General features: G+C 37.0%; 1 protein-coding gene across 3 annotated transcripts in view; it reads right to left on the bottom strand.

The window, feature by feature from the left end:
* The window catches only part of LOC136028895 (leukocyte tyrosine kinase receptor-like), a 244,527-nt gene that overhangs the window by 92,139 nt on the left and 131,832 nt on the right, over positions 1 to 20,556 (bottom strand). For all 3 annotated transcript variants that reach the window (XM_065706861.1, XM_065706864.1, XM_065706871.1), the window contains 3 exons: positions 12,499 to 12,651; positions 9,102 to 9,232; positions 940 to 1,121 (listed from right to left, as the gene is read on the bottom strand). In XM_065706861.1, coding sequence (XP_065562933.1) covers positions 940 to 1,121; positions 9,102 to 9,232; positions 12,499 to 12,651 — 466 coding nt within the window. The remainder of the gene's footprint in view (positions 1 to 939; positions 1,122 to 9,101; positions 9,233 to 12,498; positions 12,652 to 20,556) is intronic.

The raw sequence follows: 20,556 nt of genomic DNA, 5'->3' as shown, positions 1-20,556 counted from the left end.
TCCTCTGAAAAATTCTTCCACGGAGGATTTTTCCAGTGGAAATAATTCCCACAGAAAATTACCCTCAACATCTCCATATGTAAATTTTAGTCGACGGAGAGAAAGTAAGACAAATAAAAAAATTGTTTTGGAAATCTTGCAAATTCCCCCAGTGTAACATTTCACCAGGAAAGTTCATCCCCCAGAAATTTCCCTTACGAAAGAAAACTATCCCCGTGGAATATCCATCCAGCTGAAATCCCCCCCCCCCAAAAAATATCAGCATATTTCCCAGTAAAAAATACCATATATAAACAATGGGCGAATTTCATAACTTAGAAACCTCTCTACAGGGACGGTGAAAGTCAAGTTATCCCCAAAGACATAGTTATTGAATTTTTCTACTATGCTGAACAAAATGGTTATCTCAAAATTTTGACCGGATGACTTTGGTGAGAAAAGCGTAGGGAGAGGACTAGTTACCCTCGAATCTTTTTAGTTGCTTAAAAAGAGCACTGAAGCTTTTAATTTACGTTCGAATGAACCTTCTCACGATATTCTAGTACCATTGATCCGTTACGATCACTCCGGGAAAAAAGCACATCCATGATCTGTCTTCTGTCAAAAAATAAAATTTGTAATCTTTGCAGATAGGAGCTTGACAGCTCAACAATAAGGTTCTCTGAGACATTGAACTAGAGGGTGCCATTTTCTTTAAGATTCCTTGACTTTCCAGGGATGTTTTCCCTTTTTCAAAAATCAGGCACATTTTCTCAGTCTCGTAGCTATTGATGGGTAACACTTCAGAGTTTCGGTTACTATTGAGCCGAGTCGCTCCTTACTTACAATTTGTTACTACGAACTTTTTGATAAAAAGACGAAGAATCTTTGGAATTTGCATTAAGAAGCTCGAATTAATTCATAACTGAAAAATAGATAAATAAACAGAAATTAGCTTGCATATTTTTGATGTTCTGAGGTAGAGTCACTACTTCTCGTCTCCATACATTTCCTTGGGCATTTTGCTTATTCCAGAGAACTTCCTGCCGATCTTTACTTGTCTTCGTTCTGTAGCCATCTTCTATATAGGTCAATACCAGTTCTCCAATATGGGGCCCGTGCATGTGGTAAGAAAAGCGAAACTAAAAATAGAAAGACGATTAAAATCTAATTGCATAGGCTATGTCTGAAAACTGACACATAGATTGAGTATTTTACTAATTATTAGATGGAAATTGCACCTGATCTCAAACAACTAGAAATGATTCTTACTAGATAAAACAGGGCTATTTTTTCAACTAGCTAGCAAGAAGCTAAGGAAAACCTAGATCTGGCAAGCATAAAGAAGTTTGTTAGTGGTTGGAAAATTACAAAGGGAAACAGAACAGATTTTTAAAAAATGAACCAAATACAAAAAAATAAATAAAAACGAATATAAAGGAAACCGTAAGATACATCCTACAAAACCTTAGATTCCAAGGGGGCATGGGCCAGCAAGAAGAATAATTTGAACCGTTTCATATATAAAGATCTTACACTTTTCTTAATTTTTTTTTGTTAACTATCTTGTATGAATGGATCGTTCTATATCAAATTTAAAAGTGGTTTTGTGAATTTTGTACAAAAAAAAAAGATTTAAGATAAAATTAAGAAGCGAGATTGACATCAAAAGCGAACAGACATTATATATTCTCATCCTCAGTAACATATAGATACAATATAGGTGGAAATAAGCCATCCTTATGTTTGTATAAGTATATGAAACTGGCACTTTCCTGAAATGCGAAAGAGTATGGGATTTTTGTACTTTCAAATTTTACAAGGCTGTCCAAGAGAATTTTTTATGGTGGGTTAATTAGCTTTCAAAGGGTTTAATTCACTTAATCACTCTAAAATGAGCCCAATCGTATGATTCAACCTTAAACTTATATAATTATTTACTAATAATTTTGAATTAAATTTTTTTTGAAGAAATCAAGTAGGCCGAGAGCGGATAGTCTATCAGAGAAAATATGTTCCTCTGGTTACTTTTTTCTAATTTATAGTTTCTTATATAGTCTACCGTTTCAATGAAGTTCTATGTCTAATAGTTTTTAGCCCGTTTTCATCAACTGTAAAAACAGCCAAAAGCTAAAATAATTCTGAACGTTACTTTCCTTGAGCACAAGACTTGCATTAAAAAAACATTTTTCTTCTTCAAAATAAGTGTCAGGCTTTGGTGTAGGCATGCAGTCCAGAGCTTTTTTTTAACGAAATGTTTATTCTTTCAGAATTCCAACACACCAATGATTGAAAATATTTGTTTTCATTATAACAAACTGAAAATTTAAATTGTCGTTTAAATACAACTTAAGCCACCGAACAAAAATTAGACAAACCTAGTTAGCAGTAATTAAATACAAAAGTATACTTATGCTTATTTAAAACCCTTTCCCGAGTCCGAGTGGGAACGGAAATTCCAAAGTGGTCCGAAAACCCTGCTCTAAGTGAAGCATGTGGTCGTGCAAAATTTTGGCTTAGGCTCTGGAACGAGTGTGGTCGTCCGAAATCAGGTGTTGTAAATGAAGTTCGGCTGTTCAGCAAACGCAGATTTGCTAAGATTTTGTCTAAGCATAAATGTGAAGTGATCGATCAACATAGTCAATTGATAAGTAATGATCCAAATGCTGTGTGGAGATTTCTTAAACGTAATGGTGATCAGAATAGTGTCGAACCTGTGATCTCTGAGCAAGATTGGGTGTCCCACTTTACTTCTGAGTTCTCTCCACCCGAACAAGATCTTGAAGATAAATATGAAGTCGAACTTGATAAGTTCATGGAATTGCCTAGTTCTGGTGTTGGCTACATAGTAACTGTTCCTAATCTGATTCGTGCAATTTCAAAATTAAAAAAGAAACAATCGAAAGGTGTCGACAAGTTGTGTGGGTTGCATCTTGTACATGGTACTGCTGGTCTCCTGAGTCATTTAGAGCTTCTATTCCAAATTATCTTTAATTCTGGTCTCGTTCCCGACGTTTTTGGTACTGGAGTAATTACACCTATTTTGAAAAAAGGGAAAAATCCGTCTGAATGCGTATCTTACCGCCCTATAACTGTTTCGCCGGTTTTATGTAAGCTTATGGAATTGCTAGTTATAGATCATATTGCTTTTCAATGTTCTACCCCCGATAATCAGTTCGGATTTAAAAAAGGTGTTGGTCGCGAGCACGTCCATTATATTCTTGCTAATATATTAATAGAAGCTGATGAACTGAATGAATCCCTTATTCTAGCGAGTCACGATGTTAGACGTGCTTTTGATTCTGGGATACATCCCCAGTTATTAGTGTCTGCTCATAAACGTGGTGTGGACCGATCGGTTATTTTGCCTTTTCGGGATATGTATAAGAAGCTTCGAGTCCAAGTTAAAGTCCCGTCTCCTAACGGGCCGATTGTATTACCAAATGCTATTCCGGTTAGAAAGGGCATTAGGCAGGGTGCAATTTCGTCACCCCGGTTGTATAATAATAGTGTTCTCGAGGCCCAAAAGTTAGTGCAAATGAGCTGCATTTTCCGAGGTTTGGATGTAACATTACTTAATTACGCAGATGATATTTTTAATTTAAGTAGATGTTTGTCTCGTATTGAAGAAAATTTTCAGATTCTAGATGATGCTTATAGAGAGATAGGCCTATCTTTTAATGCAAGTAAAAGCGAGATTGTTGCTTTCAATAGGAGAAATGCAGATTGTATAGATCTTGCTGTCAAATTTGGTGCTCAAGAGGTTCCACTGTCTGACTCCATAATGTACTTAGGAATGCCTATAGGTCATAACATGGCATCTACACGTGCTCGCCAAATAAGTAATTTCGCAGAAAAGGCACGTAAGGCTTACGGGGCGCTATCTTCAACTAAAGCGAAATATAATCGACAAATTCGAGCTAGGCTATATAATGCACTGGTGATCCCACACTTTCTGGCTTTATCACCGTTTTGGCATATATTTAGTGTTAGCGATAAAAGAAACCTTCGATCACTTTTTTACAAATATGCAAAATTTCTTTTAAATACCCCACCGTGGGTTAAAAATTCCAAGATGTCTGCAAGGTTCGGTATCACAGATCCGATTGCTGCTGTGACGAAACGTCGTTCTGAATTTTTGGGGTCGCTTGGGCCTAGTAGTCTGGCAATTGCAATTCGTCCTTAGTGAGTTTTTGTAATAATGTTTTTATTTATTGGCGGTGTATCGTAACGTTTGTTTTTGTTTTTGCAGTTAAGTGTTTTTTTGTTTTTTTTTTCTTCTTCTTTATACTCCATTCGTGCCATTTGTGGTTTTGTATCGAGTGGGTGAATAAAATTATCTATCTATCTATCTATATGCTACTCAGCTGTGTGTACATAATGGTCCCTAGTGTTGCATTATGACCAGCATCTTTGAGAAGGCTTTTCCACAAGGTAATAATAATAATTGTTTTTGTCAGTGGGAGCAATAATACAGAACAAACTTTTTTGCTGATTTTAGTGAGAAATATCCCGAAATTTAAAAGAAAGCTTGAAATATCCGAGCCAGGCCTTAGGTCTTGTTCTGGACCAAATCTAGACCTAGCTTAATTTTGCACGGAGACAGATTTTAGCTCTCATTTAAATCATATTTATAATATTCCACGGTATGCCCACCTTATCAATGTCAAGATTCATGTACCGTTAAGCACTACCAAAAAGAGTAGTAAAGAGGAAAGCAGGGGTAAGAAGACTCTATGCGTTCAGTAGCAATTTTTCTAGACTTGTCCCCTTCTTCTTCCTCCTTCTATTTCAAAATGGTCATAAGTTTGCATTGGATATTGTCTTCTTCTTGACTTCTTTTGAATGATAGTGCCAGATAGATAGTGATAGGATCTATCAACAGGTAATGTATTACCAGCAACAGTAGCAGGAAGTTGGCTTTTGCCATCAACTAAAAGTCTTAGACTTGCATTCTCTTTGAGCACTATCATCTTTGGAAACGTTGCCCTCACATATCCACCATTTTCATAGTAGAAATTCTAAGCAATTCCAAGAAATTTGACCCCTCACTGTCATGACAACGTAAGCATACATTTCCAAAACGATCCCCATTAATGTTTGTATCATTGTTCAAATATTTCGCTTTGCGAACATTCAATGATACGATAACTTTATCATGAGCTCACGCTTTCTTGAAATAGTTCATCTTCACCTTTTCCATGATTTAACTAGTAATGTTTGCATGGGGTTTGTTTTTGGTCAATTCATCTTTAATCTCCATACAGATGATGTCTGCTAGTGCTCCTTTTATTTTACCTGTGGTATCACTGTCTATTAAGACATTATATTGCATAGGTCGCAGTTTCGGAACCTGGATAGGATATGGCTTATGATACCGTTACAGTGGTACTGGCTGTCTTCTTCTAGTCTTCTTTTGAATACTAACATAAGAAAGATGGCGATAGGATTTATCATCAGGTAACGTGTTAGTAGAAGTCTTAGCAAGCAGTCGACCCTAGTCATCAACTAAAAGTTTTAGACTTGCATTCTTTTTTAGTACTATCATCTCTGGAAATGTTAGTGTCACATATCCACTAGTAGTAATGTTGGCTTTTTTCGGTATTCCAAAGGAACTTAACACCTCACTGTCATGAAAACACACACATACATTTTAATAAGATCCCCATTAATGCTTATTTCATAGTTCAAATATTTCTCATTGCCGGCATTCATAGCAACGACAGCTTTATCATCTGCACAAACTTTCTTGGAATATGATCAAAAACAAATAATTGACTATCTATTGTCGATGACCAGCCATAGATTACCATGGAGGCAGTATCATGCAAAATTTTGAAATTGGCGGTAATTGGAGCGGAATTGGCGGATTTGGAATGGTGGAATCAGAAACAGAAGAGGGGGAACGATAACTAACGCAACCAGAAGTGGATTTAGAGTTGAGATCGGAGCGGACATAATGGGAACTGGGATCGGTTGAACCGGGGTGGAAGCCAGTAAAATCAGAGGTGAAACCGTTTTAACTGGGGTCAAAAGCAGGGAAAGCGAGAATTGTATTCACTTTATTTATGAAGGGGTGCTAGAGAGTGCCAGAGGGTCATTCATAGTGTGGCACGGTGGTTTGAATTGACAGGATTACCACGTTGGGGGTGGATTGCAAAAACATGAACCAATGGATTTAATGCATTCATTTTAAAAACAAAATATCTGGATGATGGCTTAGGAATGATGGGGGTCACCAGAAGGCCAGTAGTAGTGTGAAACGGTAGTGTGAATTGACATGGTGTATCACGGAAGGCTGGGTTGCGAAGACATGATCCAATGGATTTAATGCAGAATCTTTAAAGAGAAAATATCCAACAAATGTCTTAGGAATGATGAGGGAGTGCTAGAGGGTGCCAGAGGGCCTGTCATAATTTCGCATGGTGGCGTGAATGGAGATGGTGCATTACTTTACGGTTGATTTGCAAAAACTTGAAGCATTGAATTTAAATCATATGTTTATCATGGAAATATCTGAAAAATGCCTTTGGAATGATGAAGGGTACCTGAGAGTGTCGTGTGACACGGTGACGTGAATTGCTTGGAATAACATGTTTTACAGCTTAAAGTTGAGATGGGAGTTGTAAAAAGAATTTTTGGCGGTGGGAGGGGACTGAAATCTAACACCCCGCCAAGGAAATCAGGCATTTTAGTAAGACCTTTCAGAAATATCTGTTACTTTGGTTTAAATTTATCTGTCATAAACCCCCACCCTCTGGAATAGCTTGCTAGGGTGGGCTAGCCATATATTGTCAGGGCGAACGTGAATATGCGTAGCCTTGGCTCAAAGAAACGTAGAATTTCAATTAAAACCTCTCAGAAATAACTGTTAATATGGTTTAAATATATCTCGAATAGCAAGCTTCCCGTCTGGAGTTGGTTGCTAGTGCCAGCCACATATTGTCACGGTGGCGAGAAATATGCAAAGTCTTTGCTCAAAGAAAATTGGCCTTTTCATTAAAACATCTCAGAAATAACCAAATACAAAATGTGTTTCTTTTACCTGCAGAGACCAATAGAAACAATGCATTTTGATTAAGACCCCTCAGAAATACCTCTTAATATGATTAATTTCCCTCTAATAATGACCCTGTACCCCTACCCGTCTTGGAATTGGTTGTTATGCCCCCCTGCCTTTCTGTAATTCATGGTTCTTTTTGCATATATTTTATCCTTATAAGCAATAGTATGCTTATATATTTTATCCTTATAAGCAATAGTATGCAAAAATCAATAGTCTTTTTATGTTTATCCACCCCATGTGGAAAGCATTGGAAACATACGAACCATTTAATCGCTATAAAAAGCGGGCAGGGATTTCCCCGTGCGTGGAATAGGATGTCACGTAGAAAGTGTTGCTTGAATAATAATATCAGAAAGGCTTTCAAAGTCTACCTGTCCAGTTATCCATTCCATTGAGGAGAAACCCCTTTTGAATCGTAATGTGGGCGAAAAATCTTTAGGTTATGAAAGATCCCTGAAAAAAAGCCTTGAAGGAAAATACACCTTGGAAGAAAATGAAATCCAGAAGAAAAAAACGCTTTGAAAGAAAAAAAGCACCTCGAAAGAAAATGAAATCCTGAAGAAAATGAAAATCTGAAGATAAAAATATCTTAAAGTATTATGTTTCAATCCACTTGTTCATCGTCATTACGTCACACCCCACGTTTTCGCTTCCAAAATGCCATTTCCAACAAAACTATCAAGTCACGCTGGATTGCCTCTCATCCAGTACGTGCACCATAATTACATAACACTCCCGTGTATATCTCTCTCAGTTACAACCATGGATTCCCTGCTCGACTTGCAGACTGTAAAAATTCCAATTACGTAACAACCAAAAGTAAACTAAACACATTACGTAACAAGCACCTACTGGGTGAAATTGCTCACTAAGGCCCCCTTTAGAATTGGTCACTAGTGCTCCAGTGGGCTTGGTTGCTAGTACTTCTTTGGAATGGACCGCTAGGGGCTTCCGTTGGAATTGATTGTTAGGGCCTCCGTCGGAATTTACTTCTAGGCTGGAATTGACTACTAGAGGCTCCCAGTTGAATTGATTTCAAGGGCATCCCTCGGAATCGGATGCTAGGGCCACGAATTGATTGCTAGGGCCCCCAGTGGAAAATGTTGCTCGGTTAGGTTAGGGACCCCCTGGTTAGGTTATCTCCCCCGGTGGAAAAGGTTGCTAGAGGTCCAGTGTAATTGCTTGCTAGAGCGCAATACCTTGAGGTCCCACATTGGCAGGTCCTGGAGGTCTTTTCCAGGAATACACTCTATGTGATGCAACAATTAGGTGGGCTATACCCTTACAGGTGCGCAATAGCATTGCGTAGGGTCCAGGTGTGCGTAATAACGTATTGAGGGGCTAGCAACTTCAGGTTTACCCCCTATGTGTGTTCCTGGAGTAATTGGGCGGTCACTACTGACACAAGCAAATTTGGTTGCAAAGAAGAGTAACCAAACTTCTGCTTATAGTAATTTGTGTTGGTTCTAAGTTTGAATTGAATATTCAATTTAATTTTGCTCGTTTTAAGATTTATTTGTTCATTTATATTAACACCTGGTATCTCTATGTTTGCCGTGATCGTTTAGTAAAACCTAATCTTTGGTCTATTATCTCAAAAGGTAACCAATCAGGGTAATTTAACCTTTAGCATAGCAATCAAACTCTTTTTGATGAAAATTACTTTAATATTATCTAGATTATTTTTCAAGTTTTGTCAGGCTGAAAAGAATACTTTTTTGTTAGGCCGAAAAGAATGCTTTCGGAAATGAACTAATATTTTTTAGATACCCATGTCACTTGTATCAAAATGAGCACTGCGTAGCAGTGGACGACTTAGATTTTGGGTGAACATTGCTAAATATTTGTTTTAGATATGTCACCATGACTTTGGCGCAGCTGAGGTACTAAAGACTAAGGCCTTAATGGAAATCTCCTCTTTTTCATTATTGTGAAGTTTGAATTCTTTAGACGTGAATGTGGTGGTTATAAATTGATTCTTTCATTTTCATAACTGAGAATGAACAATAAAAGAGATTCAAAATTACCTATAGAAAATTAGTTAGAAAATTTCTACCTGGCACGAACCATGATATGGGGAGCTTCTGTTGCTGTGATAATGAGGAGGTGGATAAAACTTGCTGCTGTCAAGATGCGCCCTTTCGGCAAAGAGAGATATTTGAGACATGTTGACATAGAGGAAGTGGCCTGAAAAACAAAATTGCAAAGACAAACTGCAGTAAATGCTGAGAAAACAAAATCTATCAGTCTGATATTAATATAGAAATTATTTCTTTTGAAAGTATGCTTTTAATTTTCTTCTATAATGCTTTCTACCGTTACCAAATTCAGACAAAAATAAACGATTTGCACACTCATAAAAACAAATTTTTATTGTATATTACCAAAATCTTTTAGAAAAGAATAATAGTTCAAGGAAAAACAAGTTTAAGCAGAACCAGCATCTAATTCTTTGAGAGGGGGGCCTGAATACCCTCTTGGTAAGACCACGGAATGAGGAAGTAACTAATAAAGGAAAGTGTTTTTCAATGTTTCACTTAGGAGGGGGGGATATAGCTATATACAGCCGTCAAAATTTCATAGAAGACAGCCTACAACTCTAGACCTACCCTTTCTTACTAAACTACATAAACTCAACTTTCTTCTAATCCATGCGAATAGCATGAACTACAAAAAAGGTAACAAAATTTAAATAGCAATTTTTTTATTTTTAAAATCAGGGATTAGAAAAAAGTAAGGCTCTAAATGACTCAAATCAAAGCTGTTATCCGCGATTTCTTGGCATTGGACGAAACTTACGACGAAGATTAGGATTAAGTCTCTAAGCGCGTACCTTTTTATGGTTCTGCCATTTGATACCAAAACAAAAACGCGAAAACTTATTTAAGATGGCATAAATTTTTCTGTGTTTCAAATGGAACATAATTATTAACTTCGTCTTATATATATACGTAGTAAAATTTATTATATTGCTACTACAACTACTACTAGAAACTCATTGCAGCACCGAGCCGCCTAAGGCCAAGACAGCTGCGCACATTTCTCCTCCATCCCAATCTATTTAAAGCTTCCCTCCTTTTACCGTCCCAAAAAGTTTTAATTTCCTTTAAATCTTTTCTTACGACCTTTTCTCACTCTATTCCTGGATGAACTTGAAGATTTTTTTCTGTTTAGCTGCAGATCGTTGGTCAAAAAGGATAATCTTCAAAAATCTGTTATTTTTCATTAATAAAACTTATCCTAGTCAGGTCTACTATTTTTTCGTCATTTAGAAAGCGGAGTAGCATATTTTCTGTATAACTTCGTATAAGGTTTTGTTAGACATACAAACAACCCATATACAATTTTCGTGGAAAACTTCTAACAAATCCTATTCCATCTCACAAAATGCCCACGTTTTGGAATCATACTGACTAGTGTCATCACTGTACCTTCCAATATTCTAATCTTTGCTCGTAGACTTATCTTCCTATTCTTCCAAACTTTTTTCAATTGTGAAAAAACACTGTGAACTTTGTGAAAAAACTGTGAAATTTTCAAACCTATTCATTGCACTATGAACTCTTGAAACCTCCAGAAATTCAGTCATTTTGCTAACATTTTCATCTAGGACACTTAAATCATCAGCGCAATAGAATTCTAGGAGAGTTTTACTTTTCATGCTTCCCATAGATTCTGCCGTGTTCCTCACGACGAAATCCAACAAAAAGAACAATCTAAATGGGTATAAAACTCAACCGTGCTAATCTCCAGACTCAATGCAAATCCAGCTACTAACTTTGTTTTGCACCTTCACCATAGGAATTTTGTCCTCGTACTAAACATTAATCACTTTAATATAATTAACTGGTATACCTTACAAGAATACATCCTTCGCTAAATCTCTTTTATCCGCTACATTAAACACTTTTCCATAATCTATAAGACTGAGGAATAACGGGGTCTGATGACTCAGGCACTTCTCGATTATCAAGTTAAGAGTGAAAAATAGGTCAATGCATCCTTTCTTTTCCTAGAACCACACTCTTCTTCTCTTGAAACTTTATCACCAGCATGCCTAAGTCTAAAATTTGAACAGTCAACTTATCACCTTTATCACCTTATCATCTTTTTCAGAGAGGGGTCTAAAGTTTTCCTAAAATTGGTAAGTACTTCCCCTTTTCGAAAATCATATTTATAACCTGCAGATGGTTTAGCTCTATCTTCACAACCTCTATATTTTAAAGGCTTATTTACTACACAAGACCAGACTGAGTATTCTCTTTCAATTTTTAACATGCCAATACAATATTTTACTATTATGTCGTCTGGGTATATCTTTCTTATCTCAGGGAATTTTTTCCTTGGCCTCCACTTAACATCTCTTTAATTCATATTTAGTGTTTAAAAAGATTTGAATTAGGAAAGGGAGAGCGGGTCAAAATTTGGAATAGGAATTTTGTAGCTAGAGTAAATGTGGATAATGAGATTGGACCTAAGGAGTGCTTAAAATTTGACAAAGCTAATGAAGAAAAATTGAAAAAACTAACAGCGGGCGCATTTATTCAGAAGAGTGGGAAAATGGCAAGACAAGGAGATATAGATGGCTCGGTTGTTGTGTTGTAAGATATTAGATAGGGGGTAAGGTTGCATCTAGGAGAAGATACCGTGGGAGGACTAGATTGTTGATTTTTTTATTTTTTTACAAGGAATGAATGGAAAAGACGAAGCAAGTTTTAGAAGCTTTTGGATTGCTTTACAGTGACCGACACAACTGACCTTAAAGAAAAGTTGCTGATTTCTAAGCAACTTAACAAGGGGCAATTTCAGTAATAATATGCCGTCAACTTTTTTTTGCATTGCAACAGTTACCCATGAGATGATATATGAACCACTAAGCTGATATATAAACCACTATAATCAGAAATGTTATCCCTGAACGGAATGCTGGAAATTTCTGCTTTTCCCCCTGAACAGATACGTTTTTTTGTGTTTTGTTATCATTTTTTTTTTCCAGGAGAGTCGTCACTTTGAAAAAGATTTAATTTTTTACAGTTAAGAAGCACAAAGGTCTCAAATATATTGGTTTTTAGCATTCGAAATTAAATTAGAAATATTGAATTAAGAATTTTAAATTGATTTTCTTATTCTTAGTTTTAATGTTTTACTTCGAACAAACTACTTTGATAATGCGTTACTTTCTATTAACACTAAGAAATCTAAAGGAATTAAATATTTTTACGGTTTCTCGGCACTTAAAAAAAAGTTACTTATTGTTCTAATTAAACGACTTGTGTGTTTCAGGAGTCGTTTTTAAACATTTGATCAAAATTTAAATTTGGTCTAGATCTCGACACGACATTCCTGCTCTAGATTCTAAAGGAAGACACGTCAAGTTTAGATTATAAATGATGAGCCATGCAAATATACTCCATGCAGGATTTATTGCTTTCAAAACAGATTATTTCAATTACCTGAAGTGTTTTTGAAGGTGCTATCGAACTGTGGTCCTGTTGCAGTTCTGTCAGTGTTGCCTTGAAATCGTACCCAATGATAATTTGCGTCATCAGATTTCCAGCCACACCAGTCTTTCTCAAAGTCGCAGTAGGCTTCCTTAGGCAAAGCATCTAAAATATAATATACCTTGATTTTCACATTCAAGCACATATGAGCTTTTTTTCTAAAGGAACATTGAACTTCCCTGTTTTGCTCTCGGAAGTTAGTTCTCATAGATCTATAAAAGACACACTCTAACTTGAAGCGAAAGAAAATTCTATAATACCAAAACAAAGAAAATATCAGAGAATTAAATACCATCCCTAAAAAGCAGCATATTAGATAGCCTAGAGGCCCTAGAACCATTCAGAAGTTCTAATATCATCAAACAGTTCGTGGTAACGAACTGTAGTAAGGAGCGACCCGGCTCAATAGTAACCGAAACTCTAAAAAATAGAATTTTGATACCAATAGTTACATCAAAAGAATTGCATTTTAATGCTGATTTTAAATATATAAGTTTCATCAAGATCAGTTATACCCATCAAAGGTTACGCGCCTGAGAATATTTGCCTCACTTTAGAAAATAGGAGGAAACACCCCCTAAAAGTCATACAATCTTAACGAAAATCACACCATCAGATTCAGCGTATCAGAGAACCGTATTGTAGAAGCTTCAAGTCCCTATCTAGAAAAATGTGGAATTTCGCATTTTTTGCCAGAAGACAGATCACGGATGCGTGTTTATTTGTTTTTTTGTTTGTTTTTTCCCCAGGGGTGATTGTATCGACTGAGTGGCCCTAGAATGTCGCAAGAGGGCTCATTCTAACGGAAATTAAAAGTTCTAGTGCCCTTTTTAAGTGACCAAAAAATTGGAGGGCACCTAGGCCCCCTCCCACGCTCATTTTTTCCCAAAAGTTACCGGATCAAAATTCTGAGATAACCGTTTTATTCACCATAGTCGAAAAACCTAATAACTATTTCTTTAAGGACGACTTACTCCCCGCAGTCCCCGTGGGAGGGGCTGCAAGTTAAGAAAATTGACCTGTGGTTACATATAGTAATTGTTACTGGGAAGTGCACAGACGTTTTCAGTGGGATTTTTTGGGTTTAGGGGGGAGAGTTGAGGGGGGGTTGCTTGGGAGGATATTTCCATGGAGAAACTTCTCATGGGGGAAGAGAATTTCAATGAAGGGGGCGCAGGATTTTCTAGCATTATTTGAAAAAAAACAATGAAAAAATAAATATGAAAAGTTTTTTCTACTGAAAGTAAGGAGCAGCATTAGAACTTAAAACGGACAAAAATTATTTACGCATATGAGGGGTTTACCTCCTCATTATATCTCACTCTTTACGCTAAAGTATTTTTAGTAATTTCAACTATTTATTCTACGGCCTTTGTGATTCAGAGGTCATTCTTAAGGAGTTGGGACAAAATCTAAGCTTTAGTGTAAAGAGCGAGGTATCGACAAGGGTTGAGCCCCCTCATATACGCAATAAAAACATACGAATATAGAAGTTCGTTTCGTAAGTTAATTGGTAAGTTACGTATATTTTTTAACAATGAAAACGTTTGAAAAAATTAAAAGTTGTAGTTGCTTTTTTAAGTAATCAAAAACTTGGAGGGCAACTAGGCCTCCTCCCTCGCTCCTTTTTTCTCAAAATCTTCCGATTAATTGGAATTAATTAATATGCAAATTTCGTTTTAATTATTTATGTGCTAGGAGCAAAGATCAAAACATGCATTAATTCAAAAACGTCCAGAAATTAAATAAAAAAACAAGTTTTTTAAATGAAAGTAAGGAGCAACATTAAAACTTAAAATGAACAGAAATTACTCCGTATATAAAAGGGGTTTTTCCTCCTCAACGCGCCGCTCTTTACGCTAAAGTTTCTTACTATTTTAAAAATAGAGTTAAGATAAGGAGTCAAACTTTAGCGTAAAGAGCGAGGCGTTGAGGAGGAAAATCCCCTTTCACATACGGAGTAATTTCTGTTCGTTTTAATTTTTAATGTTGCTCCTTACTTTCATTTAAAAAAACTTGTTTTTTTATTTAATTACAATCTAGAGCTTGTTTCCTGGACGGGACACTTATGAGAGAGAAAGAGAGTGAGAGGGGGAGAGAGTGAGAGGGAGAGAGAGAGAGAGAGAGAGAGAGAGAGAGAGAGAGAGAGAGAGAGAGAGAGAGAGAGAGAGAGAGAGAGAGAGAGAGAGAGAGAGAGAGCGAGAGAGAGAGAGCGAGAGAGAGAGTCTTAACTACTCTAGTAGTTAAGCGTCTTCAGATTTGACTGAATTTGCATTTGAAGACCTCTCTGAATGTTCCAGGTTTACACTTATGAGAGAGAGATAGAAAGAGAGAGTGAGAGAGAGAGTGAGTGAGTGACTGTGAGAGAGAGAGAGAGAGAGAGAGAGAGAGAGAGAGAGAGAGAGAGAGAGAGAGAGAGAGAGAGTAGTTAAGTGGCTTCAAATTTGACAAAATTTGTGTTTTAGGACCTCTCTCTATGTTCCAGTTTAACACTTATGGAAGAGAAAGAGAGACAGAAAGAGTGAGTGAGAAAATGTGTGTGTGTGTGAGAGAGAGAGAGAGAGAGGGAGAGAGAGAGAGAGAGAGAGAGAAAGAGAAAGAGAGGGAGTAGTTAAGCGTCTTTAGATTTGACTAAATTTGTATTTCAAGACCTATGTCTTTGTTCCAGTTTTACCCTTTTCCTGGTCCTAGTTCAACAGGTGACCTTTTCTCGACAAAACTACTATTCCCCAGTTTTTCGCCCTAGTTAAATGTTATAATCTTATACAAGTTAAACGGGTTTATCTGTATGAATAATTTTAAAACTGATGTTTTAATCTTCAATTCAATTTATTCAAAAAAAAAACACATAACAGCAATAATAATAAAGATCCTAGAAGCGAACTTGTTAAGGACCAAAACAACAACAAAAAATTGAAAATGAAGAAGAGAGAAAAAAAAGAAAGAGCAAACATGGGTAATTAAAGCAAATTGAATAAACATTTAGAGAAATATATAATCAAAATTTTAGTACATTGTTATATAGCGTCCGAAAACTTGGGGATAGCTCGACACTGGAGGGTATTAAATTCCATTGAAGTATAAATTTATAAATTGGGGATCGCTGGGCGGAACTAAAGATACACTTGGGGACAATGAAAGAACGGTTGGATGAACGGAGACAGTGGCCTTCAGAATTATTACTATTAAAATAAGATAATAAGTGGGGAGGAAGATTTTTATGGTAAGCGGAGTATGCGAGGGATAGATTTAATTTTTTGATGATTTATTCAAATTGTTCAAAAATCTTTGTGTAGTTATCTTAACCTCTTTTCTTCGTAATTTGACCTAAATACTTGCTTCCATGTCATACTACTTGCAAAATTCCACCCAACATTTTTCATACCTAATTTCCATCCTTGGGTAAGACTTTCGTTTCCAATTAATGTAAGATACTAAATTTCTAGTTAAAACAAATGTTTTTTTTTTTTAACTAAACTCGTGAGAATTTTAACCAAATCAGCCAAATGCTTTATGCGTTTACATAAAGCCTCATATTTCGGAGTCCGGGTCACAAATAAACAAAATTTTAGCCCTATAGAAGCTTACTTTTCCTTAAACAATTAGATAGTCATAGCCTGAAGGCTTAGATATCTGATCCTTTTTTAGTATCAATTTTGAGGATCTGTACATCCAATCTATTTTAGATAAATATTTTCTTGTTTCCAAAGGACATGAAATCTCAGCTTTGAATGAAAAAAAATCCCTCCTTTGAAATAGTAAAGGCGACCACATAAAAGCCTCAATTTCACTTGATTAATAATGGGTAAGCTATTAAAGTTTTATGCGTAGTATTTCGTTTCAATATTTTTGCGTTCAATATTTAAGAAACTTTATTAAAAAGTCAATTTTGACTAGCTTTTTCGGCCAAAAAAAAACGACTATGATTGTGGCCGTATTTGTGACCAAATGCATCAAAAAAGGACTGAAGCAAGTCATAAGGTAGTAAAAAACAGTCCGAAAAGGACTAAAGTGAATTGGAAGGGACTAGAAAACGAGTAGACTTTTTTAAGCAGATTAGATGGGGAGACTAAAAATGTCAGAAAAGAAATATAAAAGTCAGGATAGCGTAAGAAAAATTTGAAGGAAATAAAGGAACTTGTGTTGGACTACTAAAGGAGCAATAGCCTAAATAAAGTTGCAAGGAACTAAAATAAAAGTAAGAAAAAACTCGAGCAAGCCGGAAGGTAGTAAGAGAAGTCAGAAGGCAGTAAAGGGAGTTGGATGGGACAAAAAGAGGCCAATTGAGACCAAAAGTGTTTCAAAAGGCTATGAAGGTTATAATAGCCTAAAGAAAGTTTAAGGAAACTAATAATGTCAGCAAAGGCAGGCAGATGGGACTAAGGGAGGCTGGAGGAGACTAAGAACTTTGGGAAAGTTTAGAGAAGGTCAGACTTGCTTAAGAAAAATTGGAAGAGACAAAAAAGTCAGAAAAAGACTAGTAAAGGAGTCAGATGGTACCAAACAGGACTGGGGGGGGGGTCAAAAACGTTAGAAAATAACTAGAGCAATTCGGAAGGTTGTAAAGGGAGTCGGAAGGAAGTAAAAAAAAGTTAAATTGGACACTGGTTGAGACTAAGAACGTCAAAAAGGCTAATGAGAGTCAGATTAGCCTAAGAAAGGCAGTTATCATCAACGTTGAAAATGGACTAGAGCAAGTTAGAAGCTATTAAAAGAAGTTGGATGGGAAGAAAAGAGGCTGAAGGAGACCAAGAGCATTGGAAAGGAACTCAAACAGCTTTGAAGCCTGAAAAGGCAGTTAAGGAACAGACGCGACTAAAGGGGGCTGAAGGAAGTCCAAAAAAGATTAAAGTGAAAGTTGGAAGAGACTAAAGAAGGCTGGGGTAAGCATGGACGGTAAAGTACTAGAGCAAGTCGGAAGGTAGTAAGGGAAGTTGGGAAGCAGTGATAAAAATGGGAGTAAAGGAGATTGGAGGAGACAAAAAATCTTTGGACGAAGGAGGCCAAGAAGTTTGGAAAACTGCTTATTGAAGTTGGAATAGTCTAGAATAAACTGGAGAAGGCAAAGAACATTGGAAAGAGACTAGAGCAAGTCGGAAGCTACTAAAGTAAGTCATATTGACTAGAGCAAGTCGGAAGCTACTAAAGTAAGTCATATTGGACCAAAGGGGAATGAAGGTGAACAAGAAAGTCGAAAAAGGACTACAGCAAGTCAGAAGAGACTAAACAAAGATGGGGAAAACTGAAAAGGAAGCCAGAGAGAGAGCAATACGGAAAGTAGTAGAGGAATTCAGGTGGACTAAAGAAGGCTGGAAGAGACAAAAACGTCAAAAAGAGACTAAGAAAGTAGGAATAGCCTAAAAGAAGTTGGAGGAGACCGAAAACGTCAGACAAGGACTGTGAAAGGCGTAATAGCCAAAGCAAACTCGTTAGGAGATGAAAAATGTAATAAAAACTAGAGCAACTCGGAAGGCAATAAATGTAGCAACAAGGGAGTAATTTGGATAGAACTAAAGGAGGCTGGAGACAACAATAAAATTGTAAAGGGACCAAAGTAAATCAAGATAGCCTTACAGATGTTGGAAGGAAATAAGAAGCCGAGAAGGACTAGAAAAATTGGGAGGAAGGCAGTAAGGGAATTCCGAAGGAGCTAAAAACCACTCAGACACGTTAAGGAACTTGGCAAGGATACAAAAATTCGAAAGAACTAGAGAAATGGTCTAGGTGTACCGTGTAGGGTCTAAGTTGGCTTGAAAATCTGGTTTAAATATTGGATAACTAAAGTGTTGGCTTACTAAAGTATTAGGTACATAGTGTTTTAAGCAGCTCAGCAAGTGTTACTCATAAAAACAGTAACAGAAATTCAACGTTTCATCCACCAACAACACCTAATAGGGAAAAAATTTTAGTGATAGATTGCACCAACCGCTTCCATATGTGATTCATGCATTCAGAAAAACAAGAAGCAGAACATTGAACATGTTTTTATTTGCGCGATTGTGCGATGAAAACGACGAAGATTTCCAGCGACCGCCCTTACATACTGAATAATATGAAAAAAACTTCGTTTTCTTAAAGAGTTAAAGAGGCTGCGTCCCAAAGTCGAACCTTAAAACGTACAGGAATTAGAAGAGGCAGTTGGGGGGCTGCCGCCCCCCAAACCCCCAGCTTTTAAAGACTCTTTTGTACAGGTTTTTTTTTGTGGGGGGACTTCATTGTTACTAATTACTAGTTTCGGCGCAATGGTTCTCCTGTCCTCTTGTGTTTAACATTTTTCGAAGTTATTCCATTATTCATTCATTTCAATTTTTTGTTAATTAAAAGAGGGCCTTTCCGAAGCCAAGAGCGGGGGGTTAGCAAAAAAACAAAAAACCTGTACAAAAGAGTCTTTAAAAGCTGGGGGTTTGGGGGGCGGCAGCCCCCCAACTGCCTCTTCTAATTCCTGTACGTTTTAAGGTTCGACTTTGGGACGCAGCCTCTTTAACTCTTTAAGAAAACGAAGTTTTTTTTCATATTATTTCTGTACGTTTTTCTACAATCCATGGTGGATGTAATTTAATAATTCCTGTACTCCTCGTACAGGAATTAGGAGAGGAACTTGGGTGGCTGCCGCCCCCCCCCCGCTTTTAAATCATTGTATAAAATAGAAAAAAAATAGATAGAATGACCGAAATGTTTCTTTTGCTCATAAGAAGCTAATATTCTGTTATCTCTCAATTGATAAGCTGTCCAGGTGTTATCAAAATTATACACTTTTATTTTGATGTTGTGAAAAAAACCGCCCGTAAGGGACTTGAACCCTTGACCAGAGAATTAAAAGTCCCACGCTCTACCGACTGAGCTAATCACTTGCATGTGTGTAAATATAACTTCTAAATAACTTTTAAAAATTTCAAATTAACATGGGCTCTTATGGAGAGAAATGCGTTAATTAAGTAGCTAATGCGTGGTTTCTGGAAAACAGGGAAGGAGTTATCGGATCGAGCTGAAATTTCGCTGATAAGCTCCTGGGCCGTAGGGGACCTTAACTTGTGAATTTCAGCCCGATCGGACAACGCTAAAACGGGGGGTGGGGTTGGGGGGTCGAAACTTTCGGGGGGTTAAGATTTTCCTACGAAACTTTCCAGGAAAATTACTCGGAGAATTCCGCATCGAATGAGTCTTCGTACACCCAGATCCGATGTCGGCTGTGACCTGTAGGCGTCTAGGAAAAAAAAGAAAATGAACATTAAGTGGCTATGCGTGGTTTCTGGAAAACAGGGAAGGAGTTATCGAATCGAGCTGAAATTTCGCGGATAAGCTCCTGGGCCCTAGGGGACCTTAACTTGTGAAATTCAGCACGATCGGACAACGTTAAAGGGGGGCTGGGGTTGACGGGTCGAAACTTTCGGCCAGATTTTCCCCGTGAAGGAAAAGTTGGAGGGGGATGAAATTTGGAAGGTTTCTTAGTTGGAGCTCGGGCTACGAAATGCATCCCTCCCCATCCCTCTGCGACCACTGGAACCGAAGATCGCTTAACATTGTCGTGGGTCGCCTCTTTATAGAGGCACGAGTGTGCCTCCTTGAGCATGCTGGTTGTCAAAAGGTGAATGTTTAGGAAGATTTTACACAATTTTTGAATCAGTTTTAGAATTTCTCGAAAGTGAAGATCCTGATTTAAAATAAATATAATTTAAAAATTTAATGACATTAACTTTCAGTTACATGAGGGAAGCCTCTATTATGACAAAAAATGAGTGTAATTTTAGGTTTTTTCGGAAAACTGAAATTTCTGAAGCAGAATTTTAGTCAGCGTGAATTTTCCAGTTTTCAAACAGGTAGAATGCCCGGATGAGGATATTCAGACGCACATTAACATTTAATTGCCCGGCATAATGACTTCAAAATCAGATTTGACGATATTTTGGCGATGGAAATTCGGACATGGATCATAGATCTATTTGCTGAAACGGGAGCGGAGAATGTGATACGACAACAGAAGCCACTCGAGCTTTGCACTAATGAGGAGTT

This window comes from Artemia franciscana, chromosome 1, assembly GCF_032884065.1.
Source record: "Artemia franciscana chromosome 1, ASM3288406v1, whole genome shotgun sequence".
NCBI lineage: Eukaryota > Metazoa > Arthropoda > Branchiopoda > Anostraca > Artemiidae > Artemia > Artemia franciscana.
The sequence above is the reverse complement of the archived record's forward strand: the minus strand, read 5'-3'. Positions and strand labels throughout refer to the sequence as shown.